Source organism: Oculina patagonica, chromosome 8 (assembly GCF_052425735.1).
Source record: "Oculina patagonica isolate OP01 chromosome 8, crgOcupat, whole genome shotgun sequence".
Taxonomy (NCBI): Eukaryota; Metazoa; Cnidaria; class Anthozoa; order Scleractinia; family Oculinidae; genus Oculina; species Oculina patagonica.
Window position 1 is genome coordinate 20,741,184 of NC_135765.1, and position 21,012 is coordinate 20,762,195.

The following is a 21,012-nucleotide window of genomic DNA, read 5'->3' on the forward strand; positions in this document are numbered from 1 at the left end:
AATATCAATCATTAAAATTCATATGGAAATGTCAGTTACAAGCACTTGCAAGCACACTGAATGCTGTCATGACTTTGGTTCGGTATATTGTTTGGCATACACATCAGTGATGTTTTACTGAGGAAAATTTGCCAATAAGCCTACAGGATGATAGTTGAAAAGATGCGAAAAAGTCAAAGTGTGGTAGTTGAGGCCTTGGGAGAAAGATCTATACCTGGCACGTTTCTGGATAGACTTGAAGGGGTTGTGATTTTGGTTGTGCACAACGACCACAACCGGCATATTTTACGGCACAAGTTTTTCTGTGACGCCACATACTGAGCTGCAGAGATTTACTTACTCTGGAAACACTTATGAAACACTTAAAACCATGACAAAAACCCCCAGCTACCTCTAAAAGAAGTGAATTAAACACAGCACAACGCCCACAACAGCCACAACCAGCACAACCTCCACAACCAACACAACGCCCACAACCAGCACAACCTCCACAACCAACACAACGCCCACAACTAACACAACCAACACAACCAACACAACCTCCACAACCAACACAACCACCACAACCAACACAACCACCACAACCAGCACAGCCTCCACAACCAACACAACCTCCACAACCAGCACAACCTCCACAACCAGCACAACGCCCACAACCACCACAACCAACACAACCTTCACAACCAGCACAACCTCAACAACCAACACAACGACCACAACCAACACAACGCCCACAACCTCCACAACCAACACAACCTCCACAACCATCACAACGCCCACAACCAGCACAACCAACACAGCCTCCACAACCAACACAACCTCCACAACCAGCACAACCCCCACAACCAACACAACCTCCACAACCAACTTAACACCCACAACCAACACAACCAACACAACCCCCACAACCAACACAACCTCCACAACCAACACAACCTCCACAACCAACGTTAAGGCACAACCAACACAACCTCCACAACCAACACAACCTCCACAACCAACAACCAACAACGCCCACAACCAACACAACAGCCACAACCAACACAACCTCCACAATCAACACAACCCCCACAACAGCCACAACCGTACAACTCGGTCCAGGTAGATTTGGCAGAGTTTTGTCTTTTTGTGTTCTTTTGTACAGTATTTTAGTTTAACTTCCTCGGTTAGATTTTACAAGTGATTGGTTATACTGTACTATGGAAATAATGGTTTTAGAGTTGATATTAAGTTAGATAAACAAGGTAGCATACAGCTGTAGTAGCAGAAGATGTATACTTAGCAGCAGAGCAGAGTTTACAAATAACATTACCTGTAGTCGTCTTTTAAAGATTCAAGGATCTTTGAGTCTTTGAAGTGTAATCAGTCGTTTTCTCATAGCTTTCTCTGTTGGATAACTTCGTCAGAAAAAATGTAACTAGAGGCTACGTGTATAGCTACGTGGGCAAAGGTGTAAAAAAATGTAACCGAGGTATCTGTTTTAAAGATTCGATGATCTTTGATCTGTAATCAGTCGGTAATAAAGTTGCGATTAACAAAAATGGTGCCTACATTAGTACTACATTAATTGCGCTTTGGGATTTTATTATGGCAGACCTTTTGGCATATGACAATGCTATCAGGTAATAAAATACCACACCGAAGGAAAAACATAAAAAAGCTCGCTAAAAAAAGATCGCAGAAACAGAGCCTGCTGTCGTCACATCGCAAACAAACCCACTTTCACACTTAAGTAACACTTTATACAGACAAAAACGACTGTATGTAGTCTACTAAAAATACTGTGCATAAGAACACAAAAAGACAAAACTCGGCCAAATCTACCTGGACCGATTTTTTTCTGGTAGTGGGCGTTGTGTTGGTTGTGGCTGTTGTGGGCGTTGTGGAGGTTGTGTTGGTTGTGGAGGTTGTGCTGGTTGTGTTGGTTGTGGAGGTTGTGGGCGTTGTGTTGGTTGTTGAGGTTGTGCTGGTTGTGGAGGTTGTGTTGGTTGTGTTGGTTGTGGAGGTTGTGTTGGTTGTGGAGGTTGTGCTGGTTGTGTTGGTTGTGGAGGTTGTGGGCGTTGTGTTGGTTGTTGAGGTTGTGCTGGTTGTGGAGGTTGTGTTGGTTGTGGAGGTTGTGTTGGTTGTGTTGGTTGTGGAGGTTGTGCTGGTTGTGTTGGTTGTGGAGGTTGTAGGCGTTGTGTTGGTTGTTGAGGTTGTGCTGGTTGTTGAGGTTGTGCTGGTTGTTGAGGTTGTGCTGGTTGTGGGCGTTGTGTTGGTTGTGGGCGTTGTGTTGGTTGTTGAGGTTGTGTTGGTTGTTGAGGTTGTGCTGGTTGTGGAGGTTGTGTTGGTTGTGGGGGTTGTGCTGGTTGTGGAGGTTGTGCTGGTTGTGGAGGTTGTGTTGGTTGTGCTGGTTGTGCTGGTTGTGGAGGTTGTGCTGGTTGTGGAGGTTGTGCTGGTTGTGGAGGTTGTGTTGGTTGTGCTGGTTGTGCTGGTTGTGGAGGTTGTGCTGGTTGTGGAGGTTGTGTTGGTTGTGCTGGTTGTGCTGGTTGTGGAGGTTGTGCTGGTTGTGGAGGTTGTGTTGGTTGTGGAGGTTGTGTTGGTTGTTGGTTGTGTTGGTTGTGGGCGTTGTGGAGGTTGTGCTGGTTGTGGGCGTTGTGTTGGTTGTGGAGGTTGTGCTGGTTGTGGAGGTTGTGTTGGTTGTGGGCGTTGTGTTGGTTGTGGAGGTTGTGTTGGTTGTGGGCGTTGTGTTGGTTGTGAGAGTTGTGCTGTGTTTAATTCCATTCTTTTTTAGGTAGCTTGGGGGTGTTGTCAGGGTTTTAAATACATGTGTTTTATAAGAATCAGTGAGTCTAAGCATTGGAGTGTTTGCAGAGTGAGTAAATTTCTGCAGGGCGTCACAGAAAAATTTGTGCCATAAAATATGCCAGTTGTGGTCGTTGTGCACAACCAAAATCACAACCCCTCCAAGTCTATCCAGAAGCGTGCCACATTTGGAAAGATCAGCCCTAAATATAAAACCCAGCTTGCCACAGACACTGGTTAATAAGAAGAAAATTCCATCATGGAATGCTGATGATAGCAACTAATAGAGTTACAATTCACCGTATGAAGAAAGATGATGACTACTACATTCACCCACAATTTTCAACACACTAAAACCTTAAAAAAAACTATGAATTCAACACACATTACATCGACCATCTTTTCCATCAAGGTGGATTAAAGGTAAAAGGTAAAGTCTGTGTCCGAGTCAAGTGGCCCATACAGCCAAAGCTTATCTCGGTTTCCGTAGCATTAAGCGACTAGGAATGTTGCTCCCCCCCCCCCCTGGATGGGATGCTAGTCCATCGCAGGGTTACCCCCAAGCAGTAAATTCACCGGTACCCATTTATACACCTGGGTGGAGAGGGGCACTGTGAGAGTAAAGTGTCTTGCCCCAGAACACAACACGGCACCCCGGCCAGGGCTGAAACCTGGGCCGTTCGACTCATAGTCAAGCACACCTAGGCCACCGTGCCTCCTTGGATGAACCAAACAATCAAAGTGATTTATTACCAGTCCAAGATTTTTATGGCATTGGAGTTGGTAAGTCATGTAATAAATCTGTTATTAACCAAGGTTGCTTGGGACCATACTGGGAGAATATCAGCCCTCTCTTTTCTGTACAGACTATCCATGCTGTTAGCATCGAGGGCTGATATCTTGCTTAGTAGGGCCCATGTGCTTGGTTAACAAGATACATGTACATGCCAAAACAGAGATGTTATCCCAAACCTGGTCACTGGTAATGCTGATGCATTTTCAGTAGCTCTCTGTCCTGGGCTTTCATTTTCACTGCTGTTTGCCAAACACTCTGTTGAACAGTTCTTTTCTGATACATTTGCTTTACTTGCCAGCAAGCCATTGGCCAAGTCTCTAACTCTATGCATCACTCCTTCTCTTCTGAATGACACATGGAAAACATCAGGTAATTTCTGCATGACAATTTCTGCCATTTGAAGAGCATTAGTAATGACTCTCAAGTCTGTTGACTGAAGCATTCCACCTATCAAACTTGAGATTGGATGTCTTTTGAGCACCACACCTAAAAGTTCAGGAGGAGCATGATACAGCACCCTCAGAATAGCGTTCACACATTTGTGTCGGATGGCAGGTCCAACTGAAGAGCTGAATATCTTGTACAAAGCAGAAAACATTCCACAAGTATAAGATGAAGCTAATTCAGCTTCCTCGCATAAAATCACTAAGCGTTCATCATTCCTTGTGACTTTTGCTTCATCTGTCTTGGACGAGGCCGTAGATGTCTCTGTACCACCTGGACATCGCTGTATCTGCCTTGATGTTCCAGTATCTTCATTTGTCTACAGAGAAAAGTTTACAAGCTTTAGTTCACAAGCAACAGGATTGCTAAACAAGTTAGAGAACAGCACATATTGGTCAAAACGCAATGAAAAATTTATTATCAAATCTAGATTATTTTTTGAGACAAGAACATACACTATTGCAGTACTTAGGAAGCCCCGAAGCACCTCATTGTTGTCAACACATTTGGCAACCCCACACTTTGTTCCTGTTACATTAGGTGCAGCAATATGTTGTTATAATGGACAAGACAAAAATTAACGAAACAATAAATGAGAGGACAGGTTTTGCTGGAAAGAGTAATCTGTCTCAGTAAATCTGTCTTCGCCATCCTTGTTCCTTTATGGTGAATGAATCACCATCTCTTCATTGCTCACTTGGTTTGTCTGGCAAGTGCTTAGTGTTTTGAGGTTTTCTTCGGCCTTAATTCAAGTTTATAGCATACAAGCCTCGTGGCACATCTGGCTGTAGCTTAATCCCGGTTTCCATAGCATGAACGACTACAATCATGTAGGAGTCTTTCTACTCCCACCTGGATGGGATGTTAGTTCATTGCAGGGTTACCCCCCCCCCATGTTAAAGTCCAGGGCTGGTACCCATTAATAAATTATTTTATACACCTAGGTGGAGAGAGGCACTGCGAGAGTATCTTGGCCAGTCCAGCACACTAACCATTAGGCCATCATATAATTATATAAAAAGAGAAAAAAAAATCTCAAGATACCTGCTGCATACTGTTGAAGTCCACTGTGTATGTTCTACCAAGGGTGGTGAGAGTTAGCTCATCCTCACCACTCTGATATGCAGCCTCAATAATCTTGCTGTCAATCCAGGAATACGTGTGCCACAGCCCTCTGTCGTCTCTCCACTGCCACAGACCCTGCTCTGACTTCTGTTGTGGCTTGCACAGCAAGACATCTACTGTGAATATACCTGAAAACACAGCTGCATCATCACAAGCATTGTAATGACCTTTGTCATCCAAACATTTTCCAACCCATTTTCCCCAGTTTTTGTTTGTGTGTTGCTGTATTTTGTTATCTAAGTCCTAAGTACCTGACCCCTTTTATAGAAATTATTGTCAGTATTACATTCCTTCTTATAAAAGAGTGAACACTAAAAAATATGTCTGGAATGTTTGTGTTTAGCCAATCACATGCGAGAACTTCAGACCGCAGAAACCACAAACAGTAAATGGGTTTCCATCGGTCACGGAGCAACTTTAGTTCTTATTTTGTTTCAGGATACACGCTCTGTCTTTTTTAAGAATTTAAAGAACTGCTATTCTTTCGTATCGAGGGCCAACGATTTCAACCCTTAGGCAATTAGAGGTTCCGTGATCGTAAGACTGCAAACTGCAAAGGCTCCAGACGAAAATTATTCAAAATGTTGGTATGATTGGTGCAAAGTAAACACCTCAATCGCTCAATCGTTTGATTTTCGCTTTTCCTTCCCGCTATCGTTTCGCTGTTATCGAAGAAACAAACCTTCCTTCTATCAGTGTTTAGGTCCGCTACAATAGTTGGGGTGAGATAAAAACCGGAAAATGCAAGCTTATCTCAGTACAAATTGTAACATGCCATCAGGCGAACGGTAACTGCAGATACAAATTCGTTACAATTTTTGAAAATTGGCGGCAACTGGGGCAAATCGTAGCGTCGGGCGCATCGGTTTTTCAATTTTTTCTATAAAAAAAATCACTCAAACCTATTCTTCAGTGGAGCAGTGAATGTTCTCAAAAAGGAAGGAATTACAATTAGTGTGTTTACTTGTAAATTGGAGCGAAACGAGAACCAAATATTGTTCCGTGACCGATGGAAACCCATGTGGTTTCTGCGGTCTGAAGTTCTCGCATGTGATTGGTTAAAAGACAAAGAACATTCCAGACATATTTTAAGTGTTCACGCTTTAATAAGAAGTGGTGTAAATGCTAAGGATGGCTGGCCAATCTCATAGCCATGCACTTAATTTCTTTTTCTTTTTCTTGTATTGTAAATTTAATTTAATTTAGGGTGCAAATAAAGTGTTGTTGTTGTTGTTGTCAATACCCACATATGGTCAGGTCAAAAAGTCCTTGTTACCTGTCATTCATACATAACAGATATACTGTGATATCATTGTATGCCAAGATTTGTACCCAACATGCAGGTTGCATAACCACAGTTGTTCTAGGTGTTATATGCTCTTCGTTGACAATTGTTTTGAAATGAATACAGTGCAACCTCGATTTAACAAAGGGCCAAGGGACTGGCAAAATGTGTTCGCTATATCGAGGTTTCATTATACTGAGGTTCTTTTCCATATATTTTGCTATATCGAGGACTTCGTTATACAGAGGTTCGTTAAATCAAGGTTCCACTGTATATGTATATAACTTTTTTTCAAGGCTTGCTTTTCTCAACTACTTAAGTTGAGTACATTACTGCGATGATCTTTCATTTGCTTAAAATGACAATTGTTTTGTTGAATAATAAAACAGTTATCCCACTTCAATCTTGCAGAACATTGTCAGATTTTAGCTGACTTGGTTTAGCCTTTTCAGCTAAGTATCTGGGGATATGCTGGAGCATTTTAAAGGTAAACATTGGACATTAAATGGCAGCTTATTGTATGTTATATTTACAAGTTTATTCCATTATAACTACAAATTTTCCAAATCAATATAAAATTAATGTATGTTGCAAATCTTAGTTTACTGTACTACAAAAACAAACTTACCACTTGATGGCAATTTTGGTAGAAGTTCACTGTTAGAAATAAGAAGTAGCATTATTAAACCATTATTTTTGTTAGATCGAACAATTGTAAATTGTTAATTGTAAATAACTTGTAAAGCGCTATTGGTTAGAAAATAGAAATGGCGCTTAATATAAATAAAGTATTATAATTATTATTATTATTATTATTATTATTAAACAGAGACCTTTTTATGTCAGAGATGCCTTTGTAGAGTTGTAACCTGCGATCAGGCGTTCTTTTTTCTCTTTTTGAAAGGGAGAGGAAAAAAGAATGCCTGATACATTTATTTAACCAGCCGCTAACCGCCCCCTAATTTAAATAAACTAAGATGTCTTCGAACTGTCAAACCACTCCTTGTAGTTGGCGGCAAATTTGAGACTCGGATTTCCAGGAGGCGTGAAAAATAATTGTACATGAACAGCCTGTATTATTATAAAAACTTCGCAAGCTAAAATAAAAATGCTTTTAGAACATACAATTATCAGCTGTAGAAACGCAATGGAAGAACTGCGAAAACATCTTCACAAAACCAAATAACCCATTGTCGCTCCCTCTATCTGTTATGCCTTCAGAGAATTACATAGGAAATTTGTCAGGGCTTCAGCTAACATAGAAAACTCGTCCTCGCAATAAACACGTTTCACCGTAGGCCATTACCACTAGCTTTTGACCCGAGTCTCGTTGAAATACGACAGCTAATCAGTCCACACCGCTTCATTGAGTATTGTTTCTCGACCAATCAGCAGAAAAAAACAGAATCCAGTTTTTTACATACGATTTGACAAGTAAATGTATCATGCCCTCCTTCCCCGGAGTGATAAGTAGGGAGAAAGGGCATGATCTCAGGTTATTTTATTTTAGGAGTGCTTTGTCAAGTTTAACACAGAAGGCACAGCCAAGTGTTTTAGACTTGATAATGCACCAACTGTGAGTTTATTGAACAGCTTCAAAAACCTCTGATGTAGATCTTTCCATTCTTGCAGTGATATTTAGATATTGGGTTATTTTGGCCAAGAAAATTGGTCACAAAATTAAGCCAGGACTTATTCAGGTATAAAGACTCTCATTACGCATTAATTTCCTTTGTACAGTTTTTTTAATAAATTATTTATGAGTTTTTTAAGTACTGATACAGAACAGATCAGTTGAAAACAAAGCGAAAAGAGAAAATATCAAGGTTGATGTTTAGCAGCTACGAAGCTTCAACTAAGGCTTGATTTCTGAAGCACTTTTGATAAAACTGAACAACCATGAATAATAATAATAAAGAAAAATAATAATAAATAAACAAACCTGATGAAGCAAGTTATTTCAAAGAATTCTTGGGGACTTCGTGATAACAACTATAACAAGAGATAAGACAAACATTAAAAAAGTGTTTTTTGTAAATTCCAAACATCAGTTTTGTTAACAAAAGCTCCTACGGGAAATAAGAAATATTAAACACATTGATTTCAAAAATGTGTTTAGGGAGACGGTGTTGAAATACCACTAATTGTCATCTAGTTAACCCAGAAAAGAAAGAAAATGACTGAAAAGTTATTACCGGTATTAATAATTAAAAAATAAACACAAGCCTGTACCTCAGCATTTTCTATCTCTGCAGGCTCTGTGGTACCCAGCAACAAATATAGAATTGTATCTGACACATCTGAAAAATATTACCAGCCATTAATAAATTAAATTTACTGTGGCCCACATGTCAATGGTGAATATGGAAGGTGTAAGGACTTCTTGGAAATGAAACACATACTGTGACATTAGTACAAGGTTAGTATATTTTCACTCCAGCCTGTTACATGAATTTCCACTGCATCAGCCAATGTTGCATTCAAGACACTTTCTTGACCGTAATGATATGCATATCTGCCATAAGTTAACATAAACTACACTTACTTTGTCTCAGGAGTTGTACAGCAATTGCTGGACTGTTGGAACATAGCACGGCCAGCATGCGAACCACCATCACAAACGTACTGGTACTAATAACTGGTGGAGCCATCATCAGCTATAAGATGAAAAGAAAGTTGTATGAATTATAACTTCAAAGATAAAAAACAAGCCCTCTCGTCAGGTTGCCTAACAATTTGTTGATGAAAGCTTTCATCAACAAATTTGTGTTAAGAGAAAACCTACAGCAGAAATAAGAATGTACCGTAGTTACAACACAAGACAAATTTATATTTAATTACTGTTTATGGAAGCGATTCATACCAGCTGTTGTAGGTTATTGAGAAGTCCATGAGCAGCAAGCTCTTCAAGATGTTTCTAAAATGATTTAACAAACCATAAAAAAATAATTTATCTGTTTTCTAGCAATGTGGTTTCTCATTGTAAATGTTAGCATTCAAGCAGAATTATATACTGGCTACCTTATCTAAAAATTTGTTTATAAAAATGTCAACTTAATTTGAACTGTAAACTTCTTGCTGACTAACTACCAGCTCCTATTTGTCATAGTTATACCTATTCCTGTGACTGATTGGCCAGAGATCCAATCTTTGTCAGTAAACTGGATGTAGTAGGCATGTAGAATGGGCCTCTTTAAGGAGTTAGGGTATGGAAAGGCATGGAAATGCAATTTTGAGCATTCTGGGCATCACATTGTGTTTTTTATGATTATTGTTTATTACATGTGCATTTTATAAAGAAGAATTTAAATTTTTTCCAGCAGAATGTTTTGCGATTTAAGGATGGCCACTGGATTGGAGAGATAAATGCTGCTTCAATTTATTTATTACGAATCATTAATTTTGTTTGTCCTTGTTTTAACCCATATGAACATTAAGTGTACAGTGTAAGATATACAGCTATCTTTATAACGATGGTTTAACTCTAAACATAAAAAGATGCAATTAATAATTATAATGATAATATTAATATTTATGAAATTCAGGGTCATTTTAAGAGAACTGACCTCATTAGTATGAAAGCTATCCACTAGTCTTGCAAATGCCACACAACAGCTTTCTACAGACTTTTTATCCTGCAAAATTAATATGTAAGGAGGAAAAGAGCATTCTGTTTAAAATGTGTGAATTCGTGGTTGCAGATATTAATTTCTTCAACTTTACAACAACCTGTGCAGAGCCAGCCCTACCACAAAATTTTTATACCGGTACATACAGAATAATTATTATTAGTAGAAACTCAGCTGTGTTCTATTGGAAATCCGCGAATCTGATTGGTTCTCCCACTGTTTTCTATTCGCCGATAGCAAACAGTCGCGCACGCGTAGCTCTTTAAGCGGTAAATTTTCTTGATTTTTGTCTTCAAAGTGCACAATATTGTAGGTTTTGGACTGCAATCCTTTAGAGTTTCTACTAAAACAATTAGACTACTCGCCCTCGTTTTCTACGAGGGATAGTCAACTTGGCTGCGCCTCGTTGACTATTCACTCATAGAAAACTCGGGCTCGTAGTCTACGTGTTAATTAATGGTAAGGTAAGGTAAGGTAGAAAACTCGGGCTCGTAGTCTACGTGTTAATTAATGGTAAGGTAAGGTAAGGTAAAACTTTATTTACCTTATTATGGTAAATTAACGATACATGTTATTAACACGAATTTCAAAAATTCGCGTTTATGTTAACTCTTTTACTATAAGGATTTAACCAGAACTTTTCTTAAATTTGCGTTAATTTCATAACGCGTAAATTTTGTTCGCGTTGTTAGAATGCTTCGTTATATTCTTATAATAAGGTATGCAGGGTGGCCCATTCAGCACAGTGGCTGGTATCCAGAGGGGCCCTGCTAAATACAATTTCTAAAAATATAAAATATCTAATAGTTTAAAATAGTTATTAAAATAGAGTTAAAAGCTAATGTTTAGTAATTGAAATAGTTATAAATATAAAAAGAGTTTAAAAACTAAAACAAATTACAAGCATGAACTGGTATAAAAAATTAAATATCATAAATTAGGTGCTATGAATAAAGTGGGCTTTGACAACATTTTTAAAAAAGGAGAGTGATACGGCCATGTGCATGCTGTTGGTGGGCAGTTGTCAAGTGCCGATTTCAATAACATTTTATGCAAGTTTCGTTTTATCCCAAGAGACAAGATTTTGCTCACAGCACAATAACAACTAGATCTTTCCATCCCAATAAAAAAAATGGCCTTTGAGGTGTCAGTTTGAGATATTCAGTCGAAAAGAAGGCCAAAATTGTGTATTTTACATCTTGCAACAGTATTGATTAAAATGCCGGGCCCGGCGTCAATAAAATGCAAGTAGTTTACATTTTCACGGATCATTTCAGATCTTGTCCTTCCAGGGCGAACATTTTGAGAGCCTAAAGCATATCTTGCAAATATAATTGAGCCAAAACAAACTGAACTAGCACAACATGTGGCAGAGTACAGATTTAGAGGTGTCATTCAACTCTACAAACGGAAACCACGCAGCGCGGACTAATGACCTCTACACACTTAAATGGCCACAATCTTACGGCTCTATTCAATACATAAAGCCTCCAAATAATAACAGTACCCTCAGAAAGAAGTCAGAAGCAAAAAAGGTCGAAAGACCGAACTCAACATAAAACGGCAAAGGTTACAAATGTCACGAACGTAGGAGTCGTGTAGGCCCGTCACCTTTATTTACCATTGATGCATTATACACGATACTTTCTTTAGCCACACACGGTGTACGATGCACTATACACGATTTTTTATTTGGATGCACGATGTACGATACTAAATACACGATGTTACGTGTTTGCTAACCAACAGCGTGCACTTGGCCATACAGCTTGTTGGATTTTATAAGGTAGTGAATTAAAAATGGCTGTGCCAGAAAATCTAAAAGTACGCTTGCCAAGGCTAAGCTTGGGTTTGGGTAGATTGAGGTCTTCCTTCAAGTGTTGTAACCATGTACATTGTAGTTTCTAACGAAATAGTTACTTAAATACTGAGGAACTAAGTTATGCAAACATTTATAAACTAAAACACATTTGTGTATTTTACGGTTTGTTTCTAAGTCAGCCCACTGGCCTAAAACATTAAAAGTATCTCTAGAAGAGTCACGCTTAAGAATGATACGGGCAGCACAGTTTTGCAACCGCTGCAGACTTTTGCGGGAGCCAACAGACAGTTCTCACCAAGCAGTGTCAGTATAACTTAAGATTGGGTCAATGCAACTCATTATTAATAATAATAATGTCAAAATTACATAATGTCAAAAGACCTATACCTGATGTTGCAATCTTCCACTTAAGATCGGGATCGAATCTGCAACAAGATGAAAGTCACCCACACCAATGCTGTGACAACAGTTAGCAGCCACAGACAGTGCTGACCTCTGAAAATAGATACAGAATTATTGTGTGTTAATATGAAGTCATCTTAGAGATTGTTAAAGCTTAAAACATGTCAGAACTTCCCTCAAATAAAGTTAAGGTCATTACCCTGAAACAGAACTGAACACAGATTTTTAACCAAGGGAACTTAAATTTTAAAATAAAAAAGGGGGTCACCATATTCGTTTAGGAGCAGGCTGGAAGACCTTGTAGATTCCATATAATTCCTTTATAATTCCTCTGCGAGTACTGGCAAAGTACACTTTTTTAGCGATAATTTATTTTTCAAACATAGGAATTCATCTGTTTTCATTTTACAGAAAGAAAATTTTTGATCGCCACACCCAAAATATGAGAAAAAATTGATAGGTTACCATACTCATTTACGAGAATGCAACAATTTACTTCTCTCATGGACTAAGCCACATATAAAAAAGCTGCCATTAAATAATTATTGTTTATGTGCACATGCTTATGCACGCAACACGTAACACATAACATTCTGCGCAGTAAGGATGCGCAATGCAATACAGGGCAATGATCTTTAGTACTCAAAATTATTGGAACAACAAAAACACAATTTGTAATCACAATCACCAGCTCAAATACAGTTGTTTGATTGGTCTCTATACAAAACTTACTATCTTTTGGTTGTTTCCACTTCCTATTACCGGTAATTTCATTTTAATAATTTCACTTGCCATCTTTATTGTCCTTAAGCAGAAAAACAATAAATGTGGCCACAAAATAAATGTTACTGGTGATGTTAGTGTTTTTTTTTTTCTTTTCTAAAATTAATGTAGGCAGTTATGAAACTTGTAATAGCTGGAGAAAAACCCCAACCCCAGGCCCTTTGTGAAAGCCCTGTAGGCGCATATGTTAAATTGGTTACTTTACAATAAACTTGTTCACTTGTGTTGCTGCACTCTCTAAAGGCGATGTACAAAGAGGTGACGTGCAGAAAACAGAAGAGACTCTCCAGTCATACTGTACCTGAGCAGATATTGAAAAGAAATCCAAGAACAAAAGACAAGCAGACATTCCTCCCTGAGACAAGAAAATGCAAACCAAATTACACAGTCATTGTAGTCAGTGGCTGCTGCAGTAACTATGTCATTTTAATAAGTTGCTTTTTCAATGATCTTTAAAATTTAAAATAAATCTTGGAACATTGTCTGGCAAACTTCTGCAACTGCCAAGATCATCAAGCAAGGTTTATTGGTGGAGATTGTTCAAATTATTTGGAGAACTTCTGCTAACAATCAGAAGTAACTGAATTAAATTGTGTTCTCATTAAAATAATTATAATTGAAGTTGTTAATGACCAAGCATGAAATCCAGAAGAACAAATGAAGAGCTGCGGGAAAGAACGGCCCCTGGAATTTCTGGCTAAATCGAACATTATCCAAACAGCTCCAAATCGCGCATGCAGGTTGGTTTACGTGTGCTTAACACTGCCCTGTCTTTCATTTCGCTGGTCTTTCGTTCGTTTTCGAAAAATAACACATGCAAAAAGACAAGGTTTTTTTTGCTGGCGGCGTCTTTAGGACTTTCTTACACAAACGATAAACAAAGGAAACCTTTTGTTCCTCAAAACAATAAATCCAGCTAAAGTCTTGGGATTACAGGCCTAGCCCTAACCCTTGGGGTTAGGGTTAAGGTTTGATGCTTGGGTTTCATTTTAAATTTAGGGTTAAAAAGCTATACCCAAGGATAAGGGTCTAAAGGGTTAGCGTTTAAACTAAGTTTAAGTCCCATCTGTGAACTCAGAATTTTTTTCTGAGTTCATTCTCTCCACACATCAATCCATTATTATTATTTAGGATGAGAGTCAGCCTTAACCTTTAAATCGCACTTTTCGTGCAGTAAGCTTTCACGCCAGTTTGTTGGCGCTAGCTTTCACTGCAGTCTGCTTGCGGTGAGCTGCTTTTTGTCGTTTCGGGCAAGACTATTTTAATCTGTTACCGTTAGCTGTAATTTGAGGTGAAAGTGAAATACAATGTAAAGACTGATTGCTTTCAGTTAAATGCCGCCGGCTTGCTCTCACTTCTATCTCCACTCCTTACATCATCACACATCTACAAAATCCCGCTAAAACAAGATAAACTAAGGCACGAATCGATTGATTGATTGATTTATGGATTGATGAATATTTAATGAGGCACAGAAAAAAATTTTACGTGCGAATGTCCCCTGCGAAACCTCTAAAGAATTTTTTTAAAGTCTAAAACCAGGTCACTTCTCGGCAACTTTGTCGCGGCAGCACCCAAGCGGACCCTGCAAAACTTGCGTTGACAAAGTTCCCGGCAAGAAACCTCTTGTTTGAGGCTTTTTATGCGGCCAGGCTCAAAACTACCTTGGTTTGTGCAATGTTTTTTCCGAAGCGCTAAACAGCGCTGTTGTACAAAACAAAGGCAGAAACATCCCTCAGTTCTTCGAGCGATGCTGTAAACTTACGGGTATTCAGACTTAATGATATCCTTCAACCACCTGGCAGCCGCACTTGAGCTAAAACTATAAACTTCTATGTTTTACTTTCAAAGGCGCCATTTTGCTCAATTCAAACTCTTCTGCCTCTAACATGTCCTACTCTACTCAAATCAACAAGAAACATGGCAGCAGCGAGTCGAGGACATGCTTGTAAAATGGTTTCTCGCCTTCCGTAGATGCTTAAAAAACCCTGCAGGGAAAGATGTACATGCGATGCGTTGGAAAACTCAGACTGCTAGCTGACTGGGAGAACATAAGCTTGCAAAATGCCTTTTTTTGCATACATTATTTCTGAAAAACGAAGAAAAGACCAGCCAAATGCAACACAGGACAGTGTTTAGCACATGTAAACAAACCTGCATTCGCAATTTGGAGCTGTTTTGATAATGTTCAAATTAGCCAGAAATTCCAGGGGCCGTTCTTCTATTGACCAAGTTCTTTAATTTTCTTTATCACACGAATGAAAATGCAGTCAAGATACATTGTATTGATCAGTATATTATTTAAATAGATTCATATAGCATTGAGAACTTCCATGATAATATTTTACAGTGTTAGAAAAATTTCTTACAGCTTGCAAGATAGCTTTTCCATGTCTTCTTGACAACATTGCTAAAGCCGTCAGTGCTTGCTCTGCGACATCCATACACTGTATAACTTGTAGCTATACAGTTTAAAAACAAAATCAGTCATGCAACAACAAATCAACTAGATTAAATATTATTGTCAATGCATTGCTGAACACTATTAACAGCTAGAATACTTACTTGGACAGACACATAAACAAACTAGTGTCATATATACATTTCGGCGATAAAAGGTTAAAAATAAAACCTAAGGTAAAAGCTGTTAAAATTGATTCTTAACGTTTTCGATCTGTTTGATCATCATCCGAGTGATGAATCATCACTCTGATGATGATCGAACAGATCGAAAACGTTAAGAATCAATTTTAACAGCTTTTACCTTAAGTTTTATTTTTAAAATAGTGTCAGTAATTACATGAAACTACACCTAGCAAACAACTTGTCCATCACATCAACAATAAAACCGGCAAAACTAGAATAACCCATGGGTCTAGATGTTACATGTATGTAAATCAGCTTTTGAGGATGTTTTTGAGACGAGTCTCGTTTCTCGCGAGACGGTGGTAACTTACATTTGAGCGGTACTGTATACTACAACAATACATAACCACAAGACTAAGACACTGAACAACTCTAGGTTTACCTTTTCTATAAACACAGGTACTGCTTCCACTACTACAGCTGTTGACCTGGGAAGAGCTTCCATCAGATACGTCAGGGCACGGCAGCCATGATTCATCTACAGGAAAATAAAATTAAGTATTTACCCAACTTACCCATAAGACTTTATTAAGACATTACATTTAACAATGCATGAGAAATGTCTGATCATGAAATAGGTTTGTGACCTGTGTATATGGTTTTATCCTTGGTACAAATTATCTGGTATTTTGCTTTGTTTTATATTCATTATGAGATCATGTTTTACCAAGGGTAAAATTGAACTACAACATATACTTCAAATTCATAAATGGCTGCCACAAGTATTAGGCTGTCTGTACGCAACTGTTTTTAAAATGTAGTGAATCAAAGTGCCAACAGTAAAATAAATGAAGGGCAGAGGAAACTACATTTTATACTTACCATATCAAAGTTATGTTCCATTGAAAGCAAGTTTACCTACAGAAGAAACAACCGTCACTCATGAAATGCAATTTGTTTGACTGATTGATTGATTGATTGATTGCTTAATTGATTGAGTGTTTGATTGTGTAATACAGGAAACTGTTTCAACTTGTTGGTGGCCTTGTGTAAACACATGGTAAGACATGGTGTTGATTTGTTATTAGCTGCCCAATCCTGCACAGACTTTCCCAGGCCATGAAAATGTTTTGAACTAAAGCTTACATGTACAGTATGCATGGTTTATTCTTGTTGACTTTACTAGCTGTTTACATCCAGTTGTGTCTACTCACAAGTGCTGGCACAACTTGTTTCACAGGAAAACCAACGAGGCTCTCTTCATTCCCCATGACTAGGAACTATAAAAAAAGAGAGCAAAAACAATAACATTTAGCACATTAAGGAAGTTAAAGGAAAATAAAATAAATGCAAAGTCATTTTAAGAAGTAGGGTGGTCACCATAGCACGGCTCTTGGGGCACGCGCTCAGTTTTTCCCTGAATTTTATCGTTTAAAAAACTTCAATAAATCATTTCTAGCCATATTTTGTGTTAAATAGATCAGTCAGTGGGTTATGCTAAAATTCTCACTCTCAGTTTCGATTGACTCTGATAGTTGACGAGTGTCAGCAGATAAAAAAGTAGCATGCATCAAAATTTAACTTGTTCATTTTCAAAACTTAATGATTAGCGCCTGGGGCACTTATTTACTTTTGGCACCTTAAGGGAGGGCGTTTATACGAGACAGGGCGCTTATTCGGGACAGGGCGCTTATTTATTTTTTTGCAAAACAACCAAATGTTCAAAGCAAAACTTTAATATATTTTAAAATAACTAGTAATAACATAAACTGTGCATGTAACAGTAACAAATTGTTGAAAGTTGAGTTACTTTTACAAGCATTGTTCTTTTTAGAATGTTCATGAGTTTATCTTTTCGACTTTAACGACTTCAGTGGGGTCAGTTAGCCACAATAGGAGCACTTTTAAGAACAGGGGCGCTTATAAGAATGGGGGCGCTTATTGGAATAGGGGCGCTTAATCGAATTATTACGGTAATGTATATAATGATCTACATTACAACATTACATGTTTTAGCTGCACTGACCTGGCACATTTCAATAACAGACTGAAGCTGTTGTCCCTCATCAGACGACTGGATCCCTGTTAACATCTGTTGCACTTTACCACCTGCACATTCAACAAAACACATTTAACATTACTCTATGGAAGGCTTGTGACAGCAAACACAAAGAAAGCAATGCTGTGGACATTAGTTGGTCACGGGGAGATGGCTTCTTTTAACTTTCAACTTGTGGGATTGTTATGTTAACTTAGCATGTGAGCAAATTCTTGACCTACATGCTAAGTTGGTATGTGATGAAAGTCGCACATGATTTTTACGAGACGAACAGCACATGCTGCAAAAATCACATGCAACAAAGTTTGATCATTTATATCGGCCCTTACAGAACTGTCCTGAACGGAGTTATTTACCTGAGCCGGAACTTATTGTTCGATGCAGTAGTTGATGCATACGGGGTCCTAGTGAGCCAATCAGATGAGAAGGAACACCTCGTGCCTCCAGAAGAGCTGTGATTCAATTGATAAATAGGAGAAAATAAGGGTATTACAAAAATACATGTGTTTAAATGCACATTTATTTTTTATTTAATAGCACATAAGTCACCACCAGTCATTTAATTTAGCTTCCCGTGAGAATCACTGGGTCTGCAGTTTCGGAATATACAGTGTATTACTCACTGAAATTCTGAAATCTACAGTATGTTCTGATCCATGATTGGTTGCCCATCTGGCAAGAATGTGATAACTTAAATTCCAGGGGTACTGTAAAACAGTGTACATGCCAGTGTACCTTTGTATTAGTTATAATAACTGGGTATATGTTTATTCATCTCTCCTCTCTTTTTGTGAAATATCACATTCTGATTGACTTGACCATACCTGTACTGTTTTATACCCGGTTTGATTCTGACTTTCGCTGAATCAACTTGAGCGACTTAATGCTACAATGCTATGATTATGACCAAAACTCCATAGCAAAAGGGAAAAAATGCAGCATTGCTGGGTATGTGAAACACCTACCATGTACCCAGGGTCTTCGTTCCCATGGGCCAGTGGTTGGAAAATGAGCGACCCTTGAAAGTTCTGATTGGAAGTATGATCATATCGGACTTGAGGTACAACTTGAGGTACAAAACACTCACAAAAAGACATTGGGTGGGCTTAAGACAAGAAGACACCTTCTCCTTGGTGATTAGTTTTTTATTATTAGAATAATTACTGTTGTAGTCACATCTACTCTGGTGAGTTAATGACAACGTATCCATTCAAAGAGGTCTGACCTTGTAATCTTGATAACTCGCCATCTTTCAGCTCCATATCTTCAAGGCTGCCAGAACCCTCCAGTTCACTTCTTGAGGCCTCACCTGAAGTGCAAACGCTGTTGTCATGCAGTGCAAACTACACTTCATGTTTAAACTACAGTACCCTCCTCCTTCACCCTTCCCCATTTCCAAAAAACATATTTGTCTTCTCAGAGGTCTTTAAGGATAGTTTTAAGTGTGATAAAAGTCCTAGTAACACACACCACCTGATTACCCAAAGTCTTCCAAATAGTAATCAGCTAAAGAATTTCTCAGATTGTTTAAAGTAACTACAAGTAGTTTTTTGCAAGAATTGGGTATGGAGAATAGAGTAAAGAACTAAGTCTTGTCATTTAAGATGTGAATATTGTTCATCGTGGTGTAAGATAGGTAATGAACGTTTATTTGTTTGTCTCACAATAGAATCGCTTTGAGATGTTGAAACGTTGCGATCAACATCTCAAAGCGATTCTATCGTGAGACAAACGAATAAACAATCATTACCGAACTAAGTCTTGTAAGTATCAAGAAAATAATGAGCTTGTCCCTTACCACTAGCAGAAGGAACAGAATCTTCAACACTACCATGAGCTGAAAAGAAATAACAACAATTATCAGTCTCTGATTCCAGATACATTACATTTATGAAATGAATATATGAAATTCATATATTTGTACTGCGAATATACATTTTAGTCAAATGAAAGATCATCGCAGTAATGTACTCAACTTAAGCAGTTGAGAAAAGCAAGCCTGAAAAAAATTCAGGCTTGAACGGGTATCGAACCCATGACCTCTGCGATACTAGTGCAGCGCTCTAACCAACTGAGCTATCAAGCCAACTGGGAGCTGATCACTTGTGAGTTCGTAATATACCCGTAGTATATTTGTACTGCGACTGAACTATCAAGCCCACTGGGAGCTGGTCACTTGTGAGTTCGTAATATACCTGTGGTATATTAAGTTGAGTACATTACTGCGATGATCTTTCATTAATTTTTGCTTAAAATGTATATCCACAGTACAAATATATACCACGGGTATATTACAAACTCACAAGTGACCAGCTCCCAGTTGGCTTGATAGCTCAGTTGGTTAGAGCGCTGCACTAGTATCGCAGAGGTCATGAGTTCGATTCCCATTCGAGCCTGAATTTTTTTCATGCTTGCTTTTCTCAACTGCTTAAGTTGAGTACATTACTGCGATGATCTTTCATTTGCTTAAAACATTACATTTAATTAACAACAAATAGTACCAGATGCTGTAGAGCATACTAGGATTTTATGGAATTTATATTAAAAGCAAAGGCTAAATTGGATACCACAAAAATGTTTTAACTATGTATAGTTAGAAAAAATAATTTAGCTAGAAAAAATTAACCAAAAACAAAAATGAACTACAACATACCAACAAAAACATTCATGAAGTTCAGCAAATTGTTTGAATTTCTAACAGGAAGAGTTATTTCAGTATTTACCTGCATCTGAAGAACCAGGGTCTTGAGGTCCACTGATAAAAACAAAGTTGCAATGTTAGCTATGTATGAGTTTCAAAAATGACAACATCTCTGTAACCATTGCATGATTTATCATTCATGATCTCCTGACAACCTTATCTACATATTTCATAGGGTGTATCTTGTGTCTTTTTTGTTGTAAACAATAGCCATTTATACTTCTTTTTTCTTTTCCCTATACTGCTGTATTTTTTTGTCACATTTTCTGGTTGCTTATAAACATCATTAAAAAAAATATATAGTAAATGGCATACTAACAGAAACAATGTAAGTGATGTGACAAATGGTAATTCAAATAAAAGTTTCATGTAGTTTCCCCATGACAAGATATCATGGTTATGTGTATGTTCCCTACCCGTGGAGCTGGAAATTTTTGAGTATTTAATGTGCCACTTACTTGTCAGCTGACATACTGGGTGACTGTCGGCGTGTCCACGACTGCTTCTTCCCCTGTGGTCCACGCCGACTGAAATTAAAAATATTTCTTATATATTACTTAGTGTCACAAACAACAGCAATATGTTCATGTACTGCA

At 38.2% G+C, this 21,012-nt stretch overlaps 1 protein-coding gene across 2 annotated transcripts in view; it reads right to left on the reverse strand.

Moving 5' to 3' along the window:
* The window catches only part of LOC144662700 (E3 ubiquitin-protein ligase TRIP12-like), a 54,803-nt gene that overhangs the window by 22,884 nt on the left and 10,907 nt on the right, over positions 1-21,012 (reverse strand). For both annotated transcript variants that reach the window (XM_078523561.1, XM_078523560.1), the window contains exons 7-26: positions 20,875-20,943; positions 20,439-20,470; positions 19,514-19,552; positions 18,941-19,024; positions 18,072-18,167; positions 17,683-17,765; positions 16,871-16,936; positions 16,539-16,574; positions 16,099-16,194; positions 15,440-15,532; positions 13,372-13,425; positions 12,273-12,380; positions 10,001-10,069; positions 9,298-9,351; positions 8,980-9,091; positions 8,667-8,734; positions 8,377-8,426; positions 7,063-7,091; positions 5,069-5,277; positions 3,757-4,343 (exon numbers count right to left, since the gene is read on the reverse strand). In XM_078523561.1, coding sequence (XP_078379687.1) covers positions 3,757-4,343; positions 5,069-5,277; positions 7,063-7,091; positions 8,377-8,426; positions 8,667-8,734; positions 8,980-9,091; positions 9,298-9,351; positions 10,001-10,069; positions 12,273-12,380; positions 13,372-13,425; positions 15,440-15,532; positions 16,099-16,194; positions 16,539-16,574; positions 16,871-16,936; positions 17,683-17,765; positions 18,072-18,167; positions 18,941-19,024; positions 19,514-19,552; positions 20,439-20,470; positions 20,875-20,943 — 2,034 coding nt within the window. The remainder of the gene's footprint in view (positions 1-3,756; positions 4,344-5,068; positions 5,278-7,062; positions 7,092-8,376; positions 8,427-8,666; positions 8,735-8,979; positions 9,092-9,297; positions 9,352-10,000; positions 10,070-12,272; positions 12,381-13,371; positions 13,426-15,439; positions 15,533-16,098; positions 16,195-16,538; positions 16,575-16,870; positions 16,937-17,682; positions 17,766-18,071; positions 18,168-18,940; positions 19,025-19,513; positions 19,553-20,438; positions 20,471-20,874; positions 20,944-21,012) is intronic.